The 24,266-nt window shown below is 51.7% G+C and overlaps 2 protein-coding genes across 6 annotated transcripts in view; both read left to right on the forward strand.

The window, feature by feature from the left end:
- The window catches only part of ATP2B2 (ATPase plasma membrane Ca2+ transporting 2), a 205,415-nt gene extending 194,034 nt beyond the window's left edge, over window positions 1–11,381 (forward strand). The window contains exons 19-22 of the mRNA XM_044916427.1: window positions 301–512; window positions 696–803; window positions 2,712–2,894; window positions 11,045–11,381. Coding sequence (XP_044772362.1) covers window positions 301–512; window positions 696–803; window positions 2,712–2,894; window positions 11,045–11,356 — 815 coding nt within the window. The 3' untranslated portion in view covers window positions 11,357–11,381. The remainder of the gene's footprint in view (window positions 1–300; window positions 513–695; window positions 804–2,711; window positions 2,895–11,044) is intronic.
- Window positions 11,382–18,381: 7,000 nt separating this feature from the next.
- SEC13 (SEC13 homolog, nuclear pore and COPII coat complex component) overlaps window positions 18,382–24,266 on the forward strand; it is a 42,966-nt gene continuing 37,081 nt past the window's right edge. For 2 of the 5 annotated variants that reach the window (XM_021694880.1, XM_044916435.1), the window contains exons 1-3: window positions 18,382–18,477; window positions 21,766–21,810; window positions 24,038–24,153. In XM_021694880.1, the coding sequence (XP_021550555.1) occupies window positions 18,475–18,477; window positions 21,766–21,810; window positions 24,038–24,153 (164 nt within the window). In that variant the 5' untranslated portion in view covers window positions 18,382–18,474. The remainder of the gene's footprint in view (window positions 18,478–21,765; window positions 21,811–24,037; window positions 24,154–24,266) is intronic. The other 3 variants (XM_044916442.1, XM_044916446.1, XM_044916438.1) reach the window with 2 other exon arrangements.

Here is a 24,266-nt window from a genome sequence, read left to right on the forward strand (position 1 = left end):
TTTCAATAAGCAGTGTCAGCCGACAGGAGAGCTTGCATTCCACCTTTATCAGACTTCCACAGAAAAGTGGAATAAAGTTCACCCAACATCTTTCTCCCTAGAGAAGAAAGGGTTTTGTCATCCCTCCACTCACTCAGGACCACCCAACAGTGCAGGCCCACCCCGCCCCCTGACATCCAGAGCGCCGCCTCTGTCTCTGCCTGACCCACCCGGCTGCACAGAAGAGGCCCCCACTCAGGGCCCAGCGTCCCCCCCCAAGCCGAGTCCCTCAGCCCCGCTCCTGCCCTCTCGACTTGGCAGGCGAGAAGATGTTCCAGATCGACAGCGGGAGGAACGCGCCCCTGCACTCGCCACCCTCGGAACACTACACCATCATCTTCAACACCTTCGTCATGATGCAGCTCTTCAATGAGATCAACGCCCGCAAGATCCACGGCGAGCGCAATGTCTTCGATGGCATCTTCCGGAACCCTATTTTCTGCACCATCGTGCTGGGCACCTTTGCCATCCAGGTAGCCAGGCCCCCACCCCAACCTGGGCCAGGGTGGGCAGTGAGCAGCCAAAGCCCCTTGGCCGTGCCCTGAGAGCCCAGACCCCTGAGTTGGCCCCTGACTCTCTCCCTCCTTCTCTTTCTCCCTGTCCCTCTCTTTCTGTCTCTCTCTCTCTCTATCCCTGTGCTCCCCTTTGACCTCCAGATAGTGATCGTGCAGTTTGGGGGAAAGCCATTCAGCTGCTCTCCACTGCAGCTGGACCAGTGGATGTGGTGCATATTCATCGGGTTAGGAGAGCTCGTCTGGGGCCAGGTAAGTTCCAGGTGGGTTGTAGGAGATGCCTCTCGGCAGAGGAAGGCAAAGAGCACTGGACAGGGAATCCGGGAGTCCCAGGAATGGGTCCCAGCTCTCCCATGGACTCAGTGTCTGACCCTAGGCAAGGCCCTCCCCATCTCTGGGCATCTGAGCAATGGGGGTTGACCCAGGTGCCACATACTGGTCTTTTGGGTACCACCACTGTGACTTTTGCCTTATATCTATATACCTCTGATCCTGTTATTTATTTGATATTTTCTTTCAATCAAATCAGTTTTTTTATTGAAATTTATTTCAAAAGGCAACTTTATATTATTAACATGATTAGAAAATCAGTATCATTTGTCATAAAGAGAAGCTAACAAAAAAATAATAACGTAATGAGAGCAATGTTATTAAACTCTAACTCGATGCCATGGCCTGCAAAGGCTCAGAGCCTGAAGCCAGCTTGTTGTTTAAGAGGATAATTAGTAAGTAGTATGACACCAAGCAGAGACTCCTTTAGAGAGCTCTGAGGAAACGCAGGAGGGGTGAGCTCTGCCTTGTCTCAGAGTGATGCAGGGCTGTGTCTGGCATCCTCCCGGCTTTGGGGAATCATGGGCGGGATGCTCCATAGGGGCCCTTCCAGCTGTGACCCAGAACATTCTCCCACTCTTCCCTTCCCTACTTTTGCCCAAGTCCTAGGCATGTGTGCACACATGCAGGAGTGCATACACACACACACACACACACATCCCTTCACGGCACTCACTGCTTGCAGCCCGACCAGGATGCAGTGCTTGTGAGAAGTACCTGGAGCCAGATCTGGGGCAAAGGGGCTTTATTCCCAAGATGCTCCATTGTCCAGGTAGTGGGAGTCCCAACTGGCCTGAGACATTGTTGTTGCCTTCAAGCTGTTCCTAGAGGCTAGAGTGGGAAGTTGCAATAGCAGAAATTAACTAGAAGATGAAGAAGAAAATTTAGTTTCATCCAAAAGGTCCTTCTTTAAACTCTGAAGCTTCTTTGGAAAGTTGATAAACTAGATTTGACTTAGCAACCCCATTCCCTGGGCATCTTTATCCTGCTGGAGCCCACACCCTCAGGGAGCTCTTGGCATCTGGAGGGCAGACTCCTAATGCCTGAGGATGATGCCAATGGGCAATGCTGAAACCCCAGGGAATCCATGAGGCTGAGTGTCCAGGCCAGCACCCATCTGTCCCTAGAGGGGCCTCTGATCTTTGCCACCTCAGCCTCCCCATAGGGCCTGCCTTTCACACCTCGGCCCCATGGACAAGCCCTTTGGAGGACGATTAAGTATAAAAGCATATCCCCTTCTCATATTGCCTTCCCTTTCTGGGAGGCAACCATTCCCAGAATGCCCAGGACTGGCTGTCCCCATGGTACCCATGCCCTGAGCCCCTGTTGCCCACACTCAGGTACCACAAGACCCAGTGATCAGGAGGAATAAACCCAGGGACCTGAGGGCCAGCTGTGGGCCAGGCTCATGCACAGCAACTTAGACACACCATCTTGCTTAATCCTCAAACTCAGAGTTAATCCTCAAACTCTGAGAATTGCCCCCCAGTTTTACAGATGGGAAAACCAGAGCTCAGAGAAGTTAAATGACTTACCCAAGGTCACATGACCTATAAGGTCTGGGGTATTCAAGGTCACACCTGTCCAACTCCTAAAGGCCAAGATTTTCCATGTGCCCTCCAACTCTGGATGAGTGAGTGAAATACAAAGCAAATCAATAAGAAATTATAAAAGATGGAGTTGAGGAATGGGTAGGATGAGTTAAGAAGTGAGCCGACCCCAACTAGGTAAGTTGGGGGGGTGGGGAGGAGAGGGGCGGTGGGGTGGCAGGTTGGGAAGGAGGCCACCTGAGGGACAGCCCCCATCACCCTGACACTGGACCCCCTGCAGGTCATCGCTACCATCCCGACCAGCAGGCTCAAGTTCCTCAAGGAGGCGGGCAGGCTCACGCAGAAGGAGGAGATCCCGGAGGAGGAGCTCAATGAGGACGTGGAGGAGATAGACCACGCCGAGAGGGAGCTGCGGCGAGGCCAGATCCTGTGGTTCCGAGGCCTGAATCGGATCCAGACCCAGGTACAGGAGGCTCCCGGGGCTGGGCCACACCTAGCTGGGGCGGGCGGGGGATGGAGATGGGCGTGCTCCATGCCACCCCACAGGCCCGCAGAAACGGGGCTCCAGCCCTGCTCTCACCACCTCGCCAGCCTTTGGTACATCCATGCTCCCCACACGCACGCTCCCGTGGCTGCTAAAGAAGCTGCGGCCTCTTCAGGAACCTTCCATCTCACCCCTCAGACCTGCGAGGGGTCAGACTGGGGTCACACCCACCATGGGTTTCCAGGGGGGATGCCCCTGAGCGGGGAGGGGGCCTGGGAGCTGAGGTGAGTGTGGGGCTCTGGTCAGGGTCAGGCTCCGGTCACCACCAGGAGGGGCGGTGCAGGGCTCGGGCGCCAGTAGGTGTAAGGCCAGGGCCAACCCCAGATTCTCCGGGGCCGGGGCATCTCTGCACATGTGTAACATGTTCCCCACCGGGGCCTTCGGACACTGGCCTCCAGCCTCCACCAGAGCGTCGAGGCCATTCTGGGAAGCAAAGTTTGGCTTTCCCCACGCATACGCAGACACGTACGTGCACAGTAAGGCGCACATGCCAGGCACATGTGTGGGATGGATTTCCTCCCCAGGACAGACACCTGTGCCCCCACACACGGGCCACACGCTCTCACACAGCCCTCTGCCCAGGCTGGAGTTCTAGATCACACTGCTTGTTCACAGCCCTGTGGGATGAGGGACTCAGGGGACTAGGAAACTAAGGGAGGGTGGGCCTCTTGCCTGGACCACGCCTAGCAGCCCACTGTAACCTGGGCTGCTTCACGCCCCACCGAGCCCTCCCCAACATCCTCTCGTTGGCATTCACAGCCCCCCCGGTTTTAGGGGTGACCGAGGTTCAGCAGACAGCCCTCTCAGAGAGCTGGGGGCGGGGGGGAGCAGGTGTCGGGCCCAGAGCCCCCCGACACCGCCGGGGTTCTCCTCTGCGACAAGAACCCCGGCACGCAGCCCTTGGCCAGCCCTGCCCGGGGCTCTGGGGCCCCGAGGGGCCTGGCGCCCGCAGACGTCTTTCAGAGGCTTTGAGTGTGTCTGGCAGTCTTTGTTTGATCTAAGTCACCTTGTCCTTGTCCCCATGGCTGCGGCTGTGTTCTGGCGTCGTGCCTGTCAGTCGTGTAGCTGTGTGTCCATTCTTCTCGCAACTTGTCTCGTTCTCTCCTCCGTTGCAGATTGAAGTAGTCAATACTTTCAAGAGCGGGGCCTCCTTTCAGGGAGCCCTGCGGAGACAGTCCTCCGTCACCAGCCAGAGCCAGGACGTAGCCAATCTCTCTAGCCCTAGTCGCGTGTCGTTGTCCAATGCTCTTTCCTCTCCGACCAGCCTTCCTCCTGCTGCAGCTGGGCGTGAGTGTGAATCCTTACTGCCTCGGGCGCCACCGACGCCAGCGCTGGGCGGGCAGGGGCCGGGGCCCCAAGGACACGGGAGGCAGCCGGTCACGGCGAGGCCCAGGGGGCTGAGGGGCCGCAGCCATTGAGGAGGGTCCCCATTGGTCAGGAGAGCATAGCCAGTCATGGGGTGGCCGGCCCTTGGTGGGCCAGGGTTGGTGGGGTCAGGGTCAGGGGCTTAAACACTCAGCCAGGGGGTCGTGAAGGTCAAGAGTGGCCAAAAAGGTCTGGGTCAGTCAAGGATCACCATCTGGTGGGGAGTTTCCAGTGATCAAATGCTCCAGCCCACTAGAGGGTCACAGCGGCCGAGGCCGAACAGTCAGCCAGGACGGCAAGGAGTATCCGAGTATCCCAGCTGGTTTAGGGCCATACTCAGTCAGGAAAAGCCTGGCCCACAAGGTCAAGGTCAGAGTTGGCCAGGAGGTCAGAGTCTTATAGTTAGTAAGGCGAAGCGTTACCACGGGTCAAGGCCATCAGAGGTCACAGTCGGTCACGGTGGGGTCCAGCCAAGAGAGGGGTCACTACTGGTCAGAGGTCCCAGTCGGGGAGGGGTCCCAGGCCTTGGAGGAGGAGATCACAGCCCAGAGGCCCCCGCCACGGTAGTTCAGAACCCTCTGCTTCTTCCCTTGTACATCTGATGGCATTAGCCGCCTTACACACACTATGCCCTGCACGCTGAAGGTCTGACCCCTTCCTAGAAAGGACAGGGCTCCTTCCCCATTCAGCTTGACCTCAGGCAGAAAACGGTGAACCAAGTCTCACATCTTGGCTGGATGCCAGCAGGCCATGAGGGATCTGGTCCAACCCGTAGTGTCCTGCCCTTACTCATCTGAGGGATAGCCGGGGACTCTGGCCTCCAACTTCTCCCTCCTGCCAAGCTCACCTCCTCAGGGCACCACTTCTAACCTGCTCTCTCATCTCTGGCTTCTAGATCTTTCTGAACCCCTCCATGGCTTCAGGCCCCAGAGGGAATAAGAAGTCTCTATTTACTACCTGCCTCCCTTACCTTGTGTCCAGTCAGCCCCACCCAAACTGCGGGGGAGCCCCTAGTTCTGGTCTTCTCAGATTGCCACAATGCATCTGTTCCAGCCCTCGGGCTTTTGATGAGGAACAGGCCCTGGGGCTTCATCTCACCATACTTTATACAGTGCCTGTACCCCCATCCAAACACGGTACACCCACCACACACATCCCCTCCCACTGAGCTGGAGAGGACCTGCATGCCGGCTGGGAATTGGGCCATCTGAGCCCTCGGGTGGGAGACACAAGCCACAGGGAGCCTGTTGCTGGCCCATGCTCATATCCCATGACTGTTCAGTGGCGGCAGCCCCGCCAGGTAGGCAGGGTAACAGGGAGGATGCAGAAAAGGGAAGAAAAGCCCTTCTGGGTTCATTCATTAGCACAAAAACCCAGCGATGGGGAGGCCAAGCAAGCCAAGGTGAAATGGAGATCTATTTGAGCAGACCGGGTCCAAGTCACGTTGCCATGACTATCGCTAGGAAGTCACTGCCAGGCTTTCTCAGGGCAAGAAACACTTTGGTCCCATCCTGCCCACCGCCCACCCCCCCCCCCCCCCCGCCCCTTACAGCAGAGAGCCTCAGCCAGCTGACCTCCTCCTTCATTCACTTAGCTCTGGCCTTGCTCAGCACCACCAGCTGTCTTGAAGTGCAATGACCAAGTGTTCCAGTCTGGGGGTGCCTGCCTGGCTCAGTTGGTAGAGCATACAACTCTTGATCCTGGTTCGAGCATAGAGATCACTTTAAAAAAGGAGGAGGGGGGTTCCGGTCTGGAGAGCCACTGGGGAAAGAATCCATTTCTTTGGGCTCCTGCCATCCCTCCTGGTGACTCCCACATCCCTCTGGCTGGGTCTGACCTCTTTGAGGCACGGTGCTTCACACTGGCCACAGCCAGAGCCTGCCTGGCATTTCTGGGCACCCATGCAGCCTTTAGAAGTCTTCCTGTGGCTTAGCCCCACGCCTTAGCTCCCACAGCCTAGAGAAAGAGCTTGGTCATCTCAAACCTGGGCAATATCATTCTCACCTTTTCTTATTCAATAAGGCCAGTTGAGTGACACCCAGTTTTCAACACTTCTCCTTCAGAGAGACAGCCATTTCTGCCCACCCTCTATTTTCTCCAAGGACCTAAAGAGGCTGGGCAGGCATGATTCCCTCATCCAACTGCCATCTTGCCTCCTTGAGCATGTTGTATTCCTACCCTCTACCAGAGAATCCAGACTGTAATTTGGGGTGTCTTGTGGGAGCCTGACCATCCCCCTAGCCAAGAGTTCTGGTTCCAAAAGGGATCCTAACCTCTGTGGCTTCAACACACACATTTTGATCAATACAGTCACAGTGTGAACTCTAAATAAATACCCCCAGTTCCTCCTTCACCTGAATAGTTGCTATAACAATACCTCCTCTAGTCTCCAAGGACTCTGAGGGCCCTCTAGTTACCAGGCAGGGTCCCTTCAGGAGTCAAAGGCTTTTTTCCCTCAGAGAGGTGTGAAACCAGTAGCCAGGAGTAAGAGAAGGGGTCCCGGCTTGGGTGGGATGGAGAGGTAGGCTGCCTCCCACCTCCTCTGAGCAGGGACTTCTTCCTGGGGATTCTCCAGCAGAGGAGGGTGGCCCTGTGCATGCTGAGTCCAGAATACCTGGAATCTTATACCCTAGAAGGAGTCAAACCACTGTCCCCTGGGTTACCATGAGTTGACCACCAAGGTCTGTGGTGGGGCAGTGTCTGCTTGGGGCGGACTTCTGACTCATGACCTTGGGGTGAGGAGCCCCCCATCCCATCCCTTCCCCGGCACCACTGTGAGGTGGAGGGCCCCAGGCAGACAGATGCATGCGGTGACGTGACAGTCAGGTCACACTCACACCCAGAATGTTTGGGAGGGAACTCTGGTCCACTGTCTTGCTTTCCTCTTCTGACTGACACAAAAGTGAGTTTTTTTCCCCCAGAAACTTAAAGGCACACCCCTAAGGCCTTATACTTGAGCCTCACTCAACATTTTCCAAAGTAGTCCCCACATCCTTCATTTCGCATATGCCTCACCAAGGAAATAGGAGAGAGGACCTGCCAATACATCCATTCCCCTGAGAAAGACACTGAGGCTCAGAGGACTGGGCCGACTTGGCCACGATCACACAAGTGAGTGGCAAGAGGTCTGACTCCGAAGTGCCTCATTTTCCCACCATCCCACAACCACTCCCCGGACTAGCCCATAGCTCTGGAGACTGCAGAGGTTGAATTTCCATTCCAGAACCAGTACCCATGCCCACAGCCTCACAAAGTGGAAAGGGGTCCACCCTCTGGGCTCTAGAAGGCCAAGAAAGCGGTTTCTCTGCTGGACTTTCTACCAGCCTGGCCGGGACTGGGGCGAAGGGCACCTTCCCACTGGTGACCAAAGACAAAATGAGCATTCGGCTCTGTGACCCGAGGCCAAGCCCCCTGCCGCTCCTGCTTATGCCCCTCAAACTCCTAACGCATCTCAAGCCACTTTTGTATTTAGCGAGTTTGTAGCAGGCTCCGTGTTGGTCAGTGGAGGTCCTCCTCCTTCGAACCAACCAGGCCAAGCACATCAGACCCCTAACCCAGAACCGGCCACTTCCTGGCCACTACCAGACAGGGGCCATCTCCTCCTGCCACTTCCCCTTCACCTTCCTGATTCCAAGGACCGTTAGGGCAAGGAGGGCGCGTCTCTTAAGGGAGAAATGAAGAAGGAAAGAAAAGAAAGCTATGCCTCTCATTAGCGTTTTGGTAACGAACTCAGTGCAATCTTGGGTTGGCGAGAAAATGGCTTGCTTCTGGGGTGGGGCCTAGACCTCTCCACTGTCTGAATATTCCATGTGTTTGTTTCCCTAGAGGGCTAGAGAACCCTGGAGACAGAGTTCAGCAAGAGAGAGTGAAATTAAAAGAGGTTGTGAGTCTTTAACCTTGAGCCTGAAATGAATGTGAATCAATCCCAGACTCTTGGCTTCCCTGAAGCCGGGTAAACATTCGAGTATGTCGAACCCGTCCCAGCCCAGGGCCGACGCAATCCCTCAGAGCCCTCCGACAGGGGCGTGGGTCTCTTGTTCCCTTTGTGCTGATGAAACCACAATGTCTGAAATCCCACAGGCCGGGTCCTTTCCCCTCTCCCCTCCCCCCATACCAAGTATAGTTCCAGCCCCAAAATCTCACTTTAGGGTAGGCAGGGATGGGAGGCGGAAGAGCTTTTTTTCTTCCCGTATTTTTTCATTTCAGCCGCGGAGAGAACCGAAGTGGACACTTGAGATGACCGTGGCGGGGTGTCCCGAAAAGTCTTGTCCCCACAGTCTTGTCCAGAGCAGTTCATTCTTTCTGTTGTCTCCATGCCAGGGGGAGGGCAAGGGGCCTGCATCTCATTGTGTGTCGTGCCCTCTGCATTTTCAGTCACATGACAGGGTCCCACCACCATCCCTCCTCCTCCACCACCTTATTGCAATTCAGCCTCAGCACATGCGGGTCACTAGGCTGGACAGTTACAATGACGATTATTCCCATTTTACAGATAAGAAAACTGAGGCCCACGACACCTTTTTTTTTTTGGTTTCACTAAATCAAGGGTGTAATGGCCTGCTCATCAGGAGATCAGAATATTTAATAATCCCTACAGAGCCATGAACAGGGAATCCAGGGAGAAAGAGGCCTCAGAGCAGTCACATGGCTGTCACGGCGTCAGCAGGCTCTCTCTTGGCCCCTGATGCCTCTTATTTAAAGCATGATTCCAAGAAACAGGGCCTCCTGGAGTCCCCAGAACACAGCACATAAAAGGGAAACGGGACAGAGATGCTTTTGAGCAAACAAGGAAAAGTCAGAACGAGTAATGATGGCTGACAACCAAAGAGAGACACTTAAAAAAAAAAAAATCAAAACTCTGGGGTCTTACAAAAGACCAAAAGGATTACTGACCAACTTAACGTTACATTCTTCTCTGTGTACACTAAACCAAAAGGCAGAGGAGCATCTCATGTGCTTTAGAAAACACTTCCCTCGGAAAAATAATAAAATAAACCCTGTGCTAGGACACTTAAAACCATCAGCCACAGTCATCTAGAAAATTCACTTCCATGGACAGGGCTTTCCCCACCTGTGCCCCACCAACAAGATATCCCTGGGTTTGGCTGAGAGTTCCACAGATCCTGGGACCACAAGGGCCTCCCCACAAGAACCCCGCTGGTCCTCTGCACCCCCCCCGCCCCCACAGGCCTGTGGTGTGGAGGCACCCACTGCTCTGCAGGGAGGGCCACTGAGGGCACCCTCGGCGCCACGGCCAACTTGGCTGGGGCTCTGCTCCTTGGACACACCGAGGCTGCTTCGTATTCCCCCGCGACTGCCTCCGCTCTGAGTTGGGGCTAGGAAGAGAGGAGCAAATACATTTGTCCCAAGTCCCATCTGCCCCTTGAGATGACAGGCATGGCTTCCCCCTCCCAGGAGTCTGGAGAAAGGGACCCCTCTCTCCAGCACGGGGGTCCTGTTCCTCTGTACCCCGTGAGGCAGGACAGAGGACAACCAGTGAGGCAGCGTGTCTTGCCCACGGTCAAGGCACCAAAAGTGGCAGAGCCTTTTTCAGACATGGGTCTCCCTGACTCCGAGTCCAGTGCTCCTTCCACTAGCCTGGAAGACTCGATGTCCAGCTTCCTTTCACACTCTTCGGAAAACCACGCATTCCAACTAAGACACAGAAAATGAAAGAATGTGCTTTTTTGTGGCTCGGGTCCACACCCCCCTAGAATCCCACCCAGGGCTGGGTTTGGCCATCTGATCTGGCCTCCTTTTTGGGAGTTTTGTGTTTTCAAAGCACAAACAAGGAAATAAAATGCCCCAGGAAATAAGGGACCCCAAAGTCAACTCCAATGACTGGCCAGGGCTTTGAGTCTATACTCGAGTGTTTACCTCCCAAATGCATGAAGGAAAGAAACGTTGGGTACAAAGACCTCCGTTCACATTGTCCAGGCTTCCAAGTGTAGCCGTGTGTCTGTCTGTGTGTGCCGTGTGGTTCCTGACCCCTCACCGTGGCATGCTCCCCGCCCCTGAATGTCGTCAGTCTGCCGGCTCCTCCGTGCTTTCTGGCCGCCTCAGCTCTGCACCCGGGAAAGCCCTGAGTTGGCTTTGGTTTGCCTTGCTGCCTTCAGTTTGATGTTCCTGTTCTCTGGCCCTCGTGTGTCTTCTCTCATCCCGGCTCATCCAACTGTCTCTCCTTTCCGTTCCTTTTCTGTTTGTGACACGTTATCTGTTCCATGTTGTATGGTTTCTTACCTGCGTGTGGTTTTCTTAAGATTAATGTTCTAAAACTAGCTTCTCCTCCTTCCTCCTTTATTCCCACCTGGTCCCGCTCCCCTTCTGCATGGTTGAACTTGTGCTTTAAAGTTAACAAGGCTCAGTCTCTCACTAGGTCTGGGTGCCCGCCGGAGTGGACTATGCTTCCTCTAACCACTGTTTCCCACCATCTCTGTGATGGGGCTTGATTCCTCCTGTCCTAATACTGTAGTTCTGACCAAAACCAAAGCAGTTTTTAAAACCTCATGGATGCATATAACCTGAGCCCCCTCTTCCATTCTTCCCCTCCTGCCCATGCTCGTAACACGCAGCGACTGTGGATTCCAGCCGCCCGCTGTGCCCTAACCCCTCCCCCCCCCCCTCCTCCGAGCGCCCCCCCAGCTTGGCTGCCGCCCCCCCCCCCACCCAGGGCAGTGCTTCTCACCCCTGTGCTTCCCTTACAGATTCGCGTCGTGAAGGCGTTCCGTAGCTCTCTCTATGAAGGTCTAGAAAAGCCTGAGTCTCGAACCTCCATCCATAATTTCATGGCTCACCCCGAATTCCGGATCGAAGATTCACAGCCCCACATCCCCCTCATTGACGACACCGACCTGGAAGAAGATGCCGCCCTCAAGCAGAACTCGAGCCCTCCGTCATCGCTCAACAAGAACAACAGCGCCATCGACAGCGGGATCAACCTAACGACCGACACAAGCAAATCAGCTACCTCTTCAAGTCCAGGGAGCCCCATCCACAGCCTGGAGACGTCGCTTTAGCTGAGGACCCCACCGCCACCCACCCACCCCCGGGCCCCACCCATGCAGGCACCCAGCTCACCCAAGCAGCAAGGAGCAACAACAGGAAACCAAATACTGGCGAGAAAACCAACATTTCCACCCAACAGACCCTTTTTCTGGCTGCGATGCTGTTTGAACTCTTTTACACTTTGAGGCAAGGGGCGGGATCTCCCGGGGGGGGGGGGGGGCGCTTACGGGAGTGAGTGATTTTCCCAGAACAAGCCCTTCCTGGCTCCCGCCCAAACACGGACCAGCCGTGCACCCGCCAGGCCACCACGTCCCCTGCATGAATGTACTGTACACTTCCAGTCCTCCCCTTGTTTGGTTTTGGGGGGGTCGGGGAGGGTTTTTTGTTTGTTTTCTTAGGCGGGAACTGCAGACAGACTCTTTTCTGAGACTCTTTATCCAATCCACTGGTCTGTGAGTTTTTGAAATGCTTGCGCAGCATGGTCTCAGTTGTATAGGTTAATTTAACAACTTTTTGAAACTGCAGAGCTTAACTCACCTAGTAAATTTGCACCAACGGAACCGAAGAACTTCACAGACACTCACGAGGTTATATCCATTTCTTTGTATCTATATCAACGTATACTTTTCCAAGACTGTATACGTCCATATAGATAGGTATATATATATATATATGTATATATATATATATACACACACACACACGGATATATAAAGTTTTTTTTGCCGGCATGTTGCCTTGTTTCCGCTTAAATTGCTCTATTTTAACTTATTTATGTCCTAAAACAAGAATGTAATTTGTTTACAAACCTGTAGATAACGTCTTTGGCTATTTGTACAGTTTAAGAACACTGGCGGCTGAGATGTTATATAAACAGCTCAGCCCAACAGACACTTCCCTGGATTGCATCCTTGATGTTTTACAATAGCCATGCTCTGATTTTTGCCTGCTGTTTCCATTCAATTATGTCACTACCGCGGGAGGCTCAGGCAGAAGCCAAATGCTACCGAGGAGGAGTATCCATCCGGAGGGCTTAACACCGTGCTCCGTAGACACAGGGAGAGGAAGAGAGAAGGCTTCCTAGGATCGCAGCACTAACGGCGGGCCTGGCCCGGGGGTGACGGGGTCCGCCCAGCTTTGGTCGAAGACTTTTCTCTCGATGAAACTCGCTTGAGTTTACCAAGAGCATTTCAAAAAGAGGTTCTCTTTGGCACTGTCTGGACAGAGGTTGAGGTAGTGTTGCAATATTATAAATGCTACACTGTTGATTTTTTTTTTTTTTTAGGAATTTAGAGGTTTATTTACTTATAAATTGCAGCCGTATGAGCTGTTGGCATACTGATGAGGATCATTATGGCTTGCTGCTTTTATTTTTATTTTTGAAGAAGAATAGCCTTTTTCTCTGCACTATTTAGATCCGAACGAACCTTATGATGTGTATATTGAGATGTATTCAGTGTGATTTTTAAACCAAATTGTCTTCCTGTAGTCGCAGTATATACTGTAGCCTTTTGACAGCAAGTCTTGCTTTCCCAGACAGAAAGCCATTCTGAAACCCTACAGTATCACAGGTGAGAAAAGGTGGTTATTTTTCCCCCAAGACAATAACAGCACTAGTAATCCCACTTAATGAGAGCTTATTTAATTGTACGTCAGCCTCTTAACTGCTAAGCACTTTGTGGGTATCAGCTTTTTTCATAAAAGAACTTTTGTATTTAATACAAAGTTTGCTTTGAGACTTTTCAGCATATGATCTTTTTCCATAAACTTGTACAGTGCAAAAGACATTTTGAATACCATGATCGATGACGTCCCATGCTTTGAGGAAAACGAAACACTTTCCACCTCGCTTGCAAAATTCATTCCTCATACTGACCCCTTCCCACGGTTGCTCTGTGTCAGCTCAGCCCTTCCCTTCTCCAGGCCCAGAGAATTCTTCCACAAACAAGATGAGAGCCACTCGGGAAAAGAGCCATAGTCAGCTGGGAGGGCCTACGGCTGGGTGGCTGTGAAGGAACCTGAGGCTTTGGGATCCCAAGTCAGCCCATCCCACCTGGCAAAACCTTCCTAGAAGGAGGACCTTCTGTGAGCGAGAGCATCACCTGAATGTCGTGAAGGAATCTCTCTGAATGTACCCAGCAGAGGAAACTACATCCCCAAAGGGGTGACCAGCCCTCAGATGTGCTTATTGGATTCCAATACAAACACCGCCAAAAGCCAGCCCGTTGTTCTCCTGCTGAGAAAGTAAAGACCTGCACATGTGAAAAAACCTGGAGCAGCTTTGGAACGTGGTATTTTTTGTAGTTTCCTTTCTCAAGGTTTTCCATCTCCCCACCTTCCTGGTTCCAGTCCTGTGTCCATGACCTCATTCCCCGACAGCAGGAAAGCTGAGCTTGCCCACTACGCTCCCTGTTCTTTCGGAGCCGGGACACAGGGAAGACAGGAGGGCCTTCTCTGAGCGGAGCCTAGTTTAGGGAACAGGGAGCAGTGGAAGTGACCGAGGACACCCGACCTCAGTGTTGGTCTTTTCTTGTCGGGAATGATGGATGCTTACACACAAACACACACACACACACACACACACAGAGGAAATGATTGGTTTGTCAAAACTCACTGTAGTACATAAAGCTTGCACTCTGCGTCCTATATCTAGCAGCATGGGGTACGTTTGGCAGTTCACCCCATTAGGGGGTCAATAATTTATGACCATTCATCTGTTTTTATGAATTTTTTTATCTAGACAATAATTGTAAATAAAGAACTCACCGTCTCTGTTCATTTAATACTATGCAATGGTTATGCTTTCAATTGCTGACTCTTCTTACTCCCGCAGCGTGGTTCTGAAATGTCTGTGGTTTAAAAAAAAAGGCAAAAAACCAACATCAAACAGAACACAGTAAATATATACTCTGTAATGTATATTTATGTTTTTCCAGTTTGGGACTGCACCATCCACTTAGCTTCTTCTCTGTCCTCTGGACAAGGGCTCCAGGAGAAGATAGCAGATTCATTCTGAGGTCTAAGCTCAGCGACTTGTCTCCCCTCAACAGATGAGAGAAGAGCAGGGGGCCCATTCAGTGACCCCTGGGGCTGGAGAATCGCCCACCTTTGGAGGTGGGCAGGGAGGAATATTTCCTCCCTGTGACTCAGGCAGCGCTTTCCCTAACCCTGAAGCAGCCTCCATTGCTCCCGCCGACCCCTCACCGTGGCCCCTCACCCCCCTGTCCCAACCAGAACACAGAGTAGACAAGAGGGAGGGTGCCCTGCTTTTGAGACCAGACCAATGAAAATGGCGGTACTGGGCCAAGGACTCTGGACCCGTCTCATCCTGGGTAGCCTACTTATTGAATAGCTGCTCTTTTCCCAACCATGCTGAAATGCCACCTGTACCACATACTGATAGCTTATATAGATTCGGGTCTATTTCTGGAATTTCTCTTCTGTTCCCGTATCTGGGTGTCTCATCTGGTACCAGCCATACAGTTCTAATTACTGTTGCTTTATATAATGTTTTATCATGTGGAGGAGGGATAAGTACGCTTCCCTCTTTTTCTTTTTTTAACAAGATGTCCTGGTTATTGTCTCACAGCTAATCTTTTAAGTAAACTTTAAAATGTTGCCAAGTCTTCCACCCCTGCCCTTCCCCCACCCAAGGGCCCTGTCATTCTATGTGCAAAGGGCTTCCTTTCTGCCACTGTAAGTACCGTTCACTCAGGGTCACTAGATAGAGTGAAACAAAGATAGGAGAAACTAGATAGGAGAAACAAAAAGAGCATCCTAAATTTGGGGGGAAGCTAGAAGTTCCTCCCACCATCTCACCTGTACCCTAAGCAAGGGTGTCACCAGGAGAGGCCACCAAGCTCCCCACCCCAATCTCAGTTTGGGACCCAAAGTCACCCACCTTGGTTATGCTGGGGTGGAACCCCCATCTGCCCCAGTCCAGAAGAGGAAGAGGACTCTCTCCCATACCTGGAGCTACCAGATTTGCGTGGCCCAGTTGTTTTTATTTCTAATTCTCCTCATGAAGAAACCTTTATTCCCATCTCCCTTTCCGGAACTGCCTTTTTTTTTTGGCAGGGGTGGGAGGGGTCACTTCTTGTTCTTTATTCAAAGTTTTTTCAGCGGTTGTGTGATAGGTCCTTTGGGATGCAGCAATTTCTTTCCTGGACCTTCACACCACCCTGACCCCCCCAACCCATTCGTGCTCTACTTATGGGAGGCTGTCAGCTGGGTGTACTGTGACATGCCTCCCACCCTAAACTCTCTCCATAGTGTCTGAGATCCCATTAGAAGATGGGAGGGGTGCGTTTCTTGAAGGCTTCGGGTCTTCCAGAGCCAAGGCCTATCAAACAACAGCAGAAAATCCCCAGGTCTTTTCCAAGTTCTAAAGCAAGCTCTCCTGATGTGATGTAGAGATCCTACTCAACCAAGTAGAGGGAAGGGGATCCCAGGCCCTGGGCATCAGCCGTCAACCCCTCCGCCAAAAACAAGACCTTTGAGGCTGCTCTGGGACCTTCTCAGCCCCCTTAGTCTGTTTTGTAATGCCTGTGGTGCTCTCCCTCCGGACCTTTCCTCTTGGGGGTCGCCACACTTTGCTAACTCTTGTGTGCACATATTTTATAACAGAGTAGCGAGGAAATGGTGCCGCTCCAGCTTCCACAAGCTGCCCGGGCTCTGGGGGGGGCTCTGGGACAATCGGGGCTGGGAAGTGACTGTGCTCTTATTGTACACTCTTTATTTCTCTGTATCTCTGGCTTGTGCTCTTTGTAATTAATGGGATTTGTCTGCCTTTTCAACACTATCCTGAGCAATAACAATAAATGCACACGTGGAAACGCAGACACGGTACACATCACAAGGCCTTTTTCCGCAGGACACCTGGGTCCCCGCCCTCCATGGATTTGAACTTGGGAAAATGGAGTCCCTGGGAGGGAAAGGCACTTTGTCCAAGGGTGCACAGCTCGGTGGGCGGTCTCTCTCCTTCCACCACATCACATCTTTCAAACTTCCACCACTTAAGGGAGCAAGTTTTACCTGCCATAAGTCATTAACCTTCCATGAGGAACAGTGGGCAGTCCCAAAGAGCAAGACTTTGGGAGAAGAGGCCTCAGGAGGAAGAGGAAGAGATTTGGAGACAGTGGGTCGGGGAGGTAGGGGCACATATTGGGGAAAGCTAAGAATGGTGTGATTTGGGGTCTAGGATCAACTGGAGGGAGGTAATAGGACAAAAGATGTAGGTGGCATCCCTTACTGGCAAGGGGGGAAGCAGAGGGGAGCCTGGCATCCTAAGAATCTGAACTTTGCAAACCTCTACTGAGCATCAGCAGAAAACAAGAATGTGCCCAAACCAAGAAACTATCTCAATGTTGGCTCAAAGGTTGAGGGTTGTGCATGTGCATCTTCACACACACTCATGCATGCACGCACATACACTAAAGGCCAACCCTTGTCAGGGAGAACTGATCTTCAGATTAAGCACCATATAGGTACATCCAAGTTCTAAACGGTTTCACCTCCCAGAGTCCATTTACTCCCAACATCAACGTTGCTTCAGCGTAGGTATTCTAATTCCCACTTAACAGAAGAGGAGACCGCAGCTCAGAGAGATGAAGGGTACACCCGGCTAGAAAGGAGAAGATACAGTAGTGCTCCCAGCAGTCTTGATACCAGAATTGGCACTTGAAACCTCTATATTATGGTACCTTTCAGTTCCCCCAGCAGATATCTTAATGAATAAGATACAGTTGCATTGCTTATCCCAAATCCCCAATCTCTCCAACTTCAATGCCTATACCAGGGAATTCCTTGAATAACAACTATGCCCCATGCATTATATTTGTATTATATCAAAAATGTCACTGTCCTTGTTTCCTACTTGAGAAAAGCAAGACTCAGAGAGAAGTGATGCACCAGAGAATCAATGGTGCAGCTACAGATGGAAGGCCAGGGTTTGTCCCTTGAAGAACAGCAGACCCAAGAGCCCCACCCACTTTGTCCCCTGCTCCACTTTAAGTGCCGCCCCCCAACATCCCTGCAATATTTCTCCATTAGAGGGGAATAATCTCGAAAGCTGGGGCAGGGGTGGAAGGGTGAGTTGCTGTCTGGAGGCCCAGCCCTTAACTCTGTAAGACCCCACACCCTTGGCCCCCTCTCCCAAGCTCGTTGATGGTCTAGGTCTATCACACTCTCTGAACCTTAACATCATCCCTCCAGCAGTGACCATCTCCAAGCTAGGGATCTTCCGTCCAGTGTCGGAGAGAAACTGAGGGACTGTGACTTGCTCAAGGGGAGCCTAGGCTCCACCCTAGGTCCCCGGACTCCTTAACACCAGGAGGGGTCCAGGTCTGCCAGACCATGCGTGTGTGGCTGAGGGGAGCTCCCAGGCCCCGTCCAGCAGTACAGCATTCTCCGTGTGCTTGTGGAAAGCCCGGGACTTAGGGGCTGGGGCCACTGGGGTTTGGGTCCTCGGTTCTAGCTGCAGGAGCCTAGCTAAGATCCCACCCTGCCTGGGGTTTCTACCTCACAGGATCCCAGGACTGTGGGGAAGGGGCAGTTTGGAGGCATTGGGTCCCACGGCGTGGAGAGGACAGGGTGAGAGGGCTCAGCCTCTGGTAGCTGGCATTCCCTGGCCTTCTCTGGCCCTGGTCCCAGCTTTGGGTCCTGAGGAGGGACTAACAACGAGGAAGCAAGCACTAGGACCGGTCGGTCTACCCACTACCCAAAAAATTACGCATCCTACAATGTTCATCCTAAGGCCGGTCGCACCCAGAACCGCAGGCAGGCGGGTGAAGCTGTAGCTATGAATCCTTCCTTTCGTGTATAGATCTCAGCAAAAGGAGAGAAGATGGGCTAGAGCTTCCGATTTCAAAAGCCCCGGGATCAGTCTTGCCACGGAAACGGGAGCCCCACCCCTTTGGTCTCCCGCAGTCGGCACACAGAAGGGGAGGGGCCTTGGGAGGGCGGGGCGCCGCCCGGGGTGCTGCCCCGGAAAGGCTCGGAACTTTCGTGCGAGCGGACCGCGTTGCCACCCGGCTACTCCAGCTCCACCGCCCGGCGCCGGAAGTGAGCTGTTTCGGGGCGCCGCCGGTAGCTGCCACGTCCGAGGCCGGGAGCTGCTGCTGTCGCAGCCATGGTGAGTGTGGGGACCGGGAACGCGGCCCTCTCCCGGCTTCCTTGACCGTGCCAAGGTTCAAGCCCCGGGCTGGGGCCGTTCAGCTCCCCTCCGCCGCTTCGGGGTTTGCGGGGTTCTGGCTCTGCCCCTCGGAACATTTCGGAATGGGAGGTCAGAGGGAGGCCGCGGAACCTCTTGGAACTCTGCGGGCCGCGCCGCTGCCGCGCCTCTCGCTCCTATTTCTTCCTCTTCCTCCAACAATTGAAAACAAAACCCAGAACACCGTAGAAGCTACTGTATCCTGAGCCCTTAGTAAGTTCCAGGCGTTGTTCATAATCTCAGCCTGCTAACAGCCCCGCAAAGTAGGTGCTGCTATTATCGACACTTTACAAATGAGGAAGCTTGAGGTTCGGAGAGGTGAAGCCTTTTCCACTACTAGTTAAGTGGCAGAACTGAGATTCCAACCCTCTTAACCACTCCCTTCTACCACCTACCACTTCTCCCAGCAGAGATGTAATGTGGACATAGACGTAGGGCCCCGAAGTATGATGGGCAATTCAAGAAACTGATGTAAGGATGAGCTAAATTACTCTCTAAAGGTAGGGACTCGGGTTTTTAAATCTCTGTGGTATCCAGTATACAGTCATTCCACATTTACTCATTGAGTGAATGACTGAATGGTAACTAATGAATAAAAGTGCGTGAAGTGAAAAAAGCCCAGAGTAGGGGTTCAGGTAACCAGTGCTCTCAGGAAAATGGGTGTGCCTGGGGTTTTGAGGGAACCTGGATGAACCAGAAGTCAGGACACTGGGTTTAGTTCTTGCCCTGCAGGATTTGAAATTACTCATCTCTTTAGGCCCCTGATTCTTCCACTGCTGAGTAGATAGAATCTCTTATGCTCTGATACTCAGCTCTCTCTAAATGAAATTTTAACTCTTCAACCAATTCTTTTTTTTTTTTTAAAGATTTTATTATTTATCTGAGACAGAGAGAATGAGAGACAGAGAGCATGAGAGGGAGGAGGGTCAGAGGGAGAAGCAGACTCCCTGCCGAGCAGGGAGCCCGACGCGGGACTCGATCCCGGGACTCCAGGATCATGACCTGAGCCGAAGGCAGTCGCTTAACCAACTGAGCCACCCAGGCGCCCAACTCTTCAACCAATTCTGAAGAGCTGAGTGTTTTAAGGGCTGACTCTTACTACTTAACAAGGACCAGGGGCACCTGGGTGGCTCAGTCGTTAAGCATCTGCCTTCTGCTCAGGTCATGATCCCAGAGTCCTGGGATCGAGTCCCGCATCAGGCTCCCTGCTCCCACTCTTCCTGCTTGTGTTCCCTCTCTCACTGTGTCTCTCTCTGTCAAATAAATAAATAACTTAAAAAAAAAAAAAAGGACCAAAAAACGGGGGGGGCGGGGGGGGGGGGGGGGGGATTTTTTTAAAAAAAAAAAAAAAAAAAAAAACCACTTGTTCAGAAGTATGATTCAGCATCCAGGCTGGTGCATGAGAGTGGTTAAAAATACATGCTAGTTATCCTTAAGGCCCTTTGGTGACCTGGAATGAAACTACCAGGAAACTTTTCCTGACTCTGCTTAGCCCCTGGCCGTTGATTTAGGGAATTCAGTGTAACAGCTACTTTATGTTCTAGATAGGCAGCGTAGTGGAGTGGAAAGCTTTGTGAGCTGGGAATTAACAGGTGGGGCTCTTTTTCTGGTTCCTCCTTTAACCAGCTCTGTCACTTCGGCAAGTGCTCCCTCTTCTCTGGACTCCTTCAGTTCCTTAGTTATCAGACCGCTCCAATTAATTTTGCCCTTTGTCCTTCCCGGTGCACATGTGAAAGCACTTTGGGTAACCTAGACAGCTTGGCAAGAGTAGGAGACGCTTCTCTTTATCTTGCCTCTGCAGACCTTGGAGGTCCACTTATTAGGAAGTCTCGAAATTGATGAGAGAACCTGTGCTTACTTGATAAGTACCTTTTGAACTGCTTTGCACCTGTCCTCTTCCAGTGTCCACCTTTCTGAAAAGTCAAGTCAGACTTTATACCTGCAGGGCTTGTGCTGGAAAAAGATGAAATGGGGGAAGTGGTAAGAAATATCAGTTCCAAACTGAAACCTCCCTTTCAACTCTTTTCTATCCCCAAAATTTAAAGAGAATAGTGGTTGAGCAAAGTAAAACTGTTTTTGTTCATTTACTTATTCATTCAGCAAGCAGTCACTGAGTTCCTTTTGGTTGCAAAGCACTGTGCAGGGTGATTTGAAAAGATCAGAACTGTGGATGACACAGACCCTGGATCCAAGGAGCTCACCTTCTGGTTGAGAGAAGAAAGGGTGTAAAGTGTTGTAGACATTCAGTGCTTCAGATATTCAGAGGAGTCCAGCTGGTTGGGGAATCTGGGAATCTTCAAGAAGGGGGGGCATACGGTGATGGGTATTAAGGAGAACGCTTATGCAGCTGGCCGGTTAGCTCAGTTGGTTAGAGCATGGTGCTGATAAGAACACTTACAGCATGGAGCACTGTTACACGCAAACAGTGAATCATGGAACACTGCATCAAAAACTAATGATGTAAGGTATGGTGACTAACATAACATAAAATAAAATTTAAAAAAGGGGGGAGCATAATTTGAGCTGGACCTCATAGAGTGAGTGGGAGGGTGATGACCATGGCATCTGTGTTCCAGCCCCATAAGCTGCTTAGCCCTGGATCCCAGTAGGTGACAGCCTAGGATCTGTCATAGGTGGTGGACCAGGGAGCAGTCCACCTTGAATCAGTTCTCCAGGTCTTAGGTATTAACTCTGATATGCCCAAAACTGCCTGTGAGATCAGAAGCCCTGCCATCCAGGACGGGAACAACAGCCATAGATCCCCCAGCGTCCCTTTTCACCCTAAAAGTGGTGAAGACTGGTTGCCATTCTCCCATCTTTGCTCATGTTATTCCCTCTGCTTGGACTATACTTTTTTTTTTTTCCCCTGTGCCACCTGGCAAATTCCTCATCATGTAAGCCTCAGTTCATGTCTACTACCACCACCAGCTCCTCAGGCCACTATAGTACATGTAAACTTCTGTTAAAGTACTTATCTTTCCATGTTAGGGTTACTTCTGTACAAGATTTTCGGGGGCAAGAATACTTAATTTATGTCTATATCTCCGGTCCCTGGCACAGTGCTTAGCAAAAAGGAGGTACTTAAAGTAAATGTTTAATGAGTGAACGAACAAATGCAGTCAAGAACCTTGGTAATGACCGGTAGTTTTAATAAGATGATTGCATTCTAACTGCCATCTATTCATTTACCAACTGTATCTTTGGTTCTAGGTGTCAGTAATTAACACTGTGGACACCTCCCATGAGGACATGATTGTAAGTATTCCTTTAGCCTTCCCTTTTGGGCTACAGCTATGGGCATTTCAGTGCAGGGGAAACATTTCTGTTGATCATTCATGAATCCAGTGTGGCTTTGCACCCTTGAGTCAGGCTGTGGCCTCAACATATGGTCAGTCTCCCAGCAATGCCTGCCATGTTGGCAGGGCTGTGGCATTCTGGTCACTCTCTGGTAGGAGGAACCTAGGAATGGTTTATGGCTCAAGTCCCTCAGTCTCCAAGCCAACAAAGTAACCTGCTCTGGGCTGTAGGCTAAGCCAGTGTGAAACTTTTGACAGTAGTCTCTTCCCACCTGCCTTCCCCATGCTGCCACTGCTTAGCCCCTTTGGAAGGGGGGCTGAAAGAAGAGAGAATGGGAAGGTAACTTAGTACAAGGGCAAAGAGCAGGCACAGTGAAAGCCCAGAGCAGAGCCAGGTAGGACCACCACAGACAGTGGGCCAGGCAAAGCCCTTTGAACCAGAAGTCATTAACTCAGGGCGTTTCCTGATAGATAAATACGGGGCTCAGTATCAGAGGACAGGGCGGTGGGAGAAGGTCCAGAGGTTAAAGTCTCTAGCAGCAAAGATGCAGACTCTGCTTCATGCAGGGCCAAGCAGTCCAGGCAGCCTTTGAGCAAGACTCTGGTCAGTCAGCTTACAGCATTTCATCTCAGGGCTCCTGCCCACCAATGGTTGCTTTTCATCTTCTGAGAGGTTGCCTGGTCTCAAGTTGTATATGTTTCCTGAATACAGTCATTTAACCACACCTTCTTGGAGACAGTGTGGTAGCTTGGGTAAGAAAATCCAATCTGAGACTCCCTAGCCAATTCCTGAACTCTTCTGAGCCGGCCTTGATTTCCTCATAGCTAAAATGGAAAAAATAATGGATATGCTACCTACTTGTGTAGTTTGGGTTTGAGAAACAGATGAGGCAAAATAGCAATGGCTGATGTCTGCATGTTCACTAAGTGTCAGACCCCATGCCATATACTTTCATTCAGTGTCTCAGTGAACCTTCATAACCCTTAAAGTAGATGCCACCATTAGCCCCATTTAAAAAGAAGGAAACTGAGGTTCAAGGAAATTACGTCATTTTTTCCAGACAGCAGGGTAAGGTAAGGAGGTAGGATTTAAATCTTTTAGGTACTGTGCCTTACTTCCTCCTAAAGTGTGTGGCAGCACTCTGCAGGAGAAGTACCTAAGAAATCTAAACACTTGCATTGCCTCCTTCCAAGAAGCCAAGACCTAGAATAGTGGGGGGGGGGTTGACTTCCAAAGAAGAGTCAGGATGTTTTTCTCAGGGAGGTGAGGAAGGAATGTTGAAGCAAACAGAATGACTGCTTCTGTTGAAAGGATGTTAATTGTTCCTGAATACCAAAAGAGTGACAGCTGATAGTTCCTGACAGCCCCAAGGTGAGACAGCTGAGGAAGGTGCCACCTGTTGGAATAGGCAGCAAAGAGGAAGGACCAGGATGTGCAGTGGGACAGCAGGCCTTGAGGCTCAGAGGAACAAGATAGACAAGAGCTGTAGGCAGAGACCGGCCCTAGGTCTACATGGCCAATCAGCATCGAGAAGGTTGGCTCATCAGTGGTGGGACTAGTGACATTTAAGGCATGGGTGGAGAGTCTGGGGTACTGGACATACTACTAGGAAAAAGGTCTAGTAAAAATCCAGGAACAAAGGTCCACAAAGGATCTAGGGCCATGGGTGGAGGAAGGAGCCCAAACGTCTGAATAGACCTTTGTGTCCAAGCCAGATGTGCATTGTGGAGGACCTCACTGGGCCCTCCGGGCCCTCAGAGGCTGCTCCTCTGCATCAGCGTTAGCCCCAGGGTCTGGGGCTGAGCTGAACCTGCAGCTCACAGTAGCCCACAGAGCCTCAGAACATGGTGGGTGGGGCCTGAGGAAGGAAGAAGAAAAAGGAGGCTAGCTAGCCACTGTTTCGTCTCCCATACCCACCATACAGAATAGGATTAGAAACGGCTTCCCCTGTGTATGTAAAGGGTCTGAAAGCAGCTAGGTATGGGTTTTTTTGTCCCTTTCAGAATGACATGGCCTGTCCTGAGAAATGGAATGTCGAGATGCTAGCTTGTTGCCTGATAGTGATACTGCTTTGAGGTTAGATTAATTTCAGGTGAACTCTGGTCCAAACTAGATTCTGTCCTGGTGACTCCCCCACTCCCATCCACCCAGCCTGCAGGCTTCCCAAGCTATCCTCCCTTTGCAGCACGATGCCCAGATGGACTACTATGGCACCCGCCTAGCAACCTGCTCATCAGACAGGTCTGTCAAAATCTTCGATGTGCGAAATGGAGGACAGATCCTCATTGCCGACCTCAGGGGGTGAGTGCAGCCAAGTCTGGGTGAGGTTCTCAGAATGGTTGGGTTTCTCAGACATGGCAGGAAAAGCTGAGAACCCAGATCAGAGGACCCCCACAGTGCATTTAGCAGAGAGG

This window comes from Neomonachus schauinslandi, chromosome 1 (genome assembly GCF_002201575.2).
Source record: "Neomonachus schauinslandi chromosome 1, ASM220157v2, whole genome shotgun sequence".
Classification (NCBI taxonomy): domain Eukaryota; kingdom Metazoa; phylum Chordata; class Mammalia; order Carnivora; family Phocidae; genus Neomonachus; species Neomonachus schauinslandi.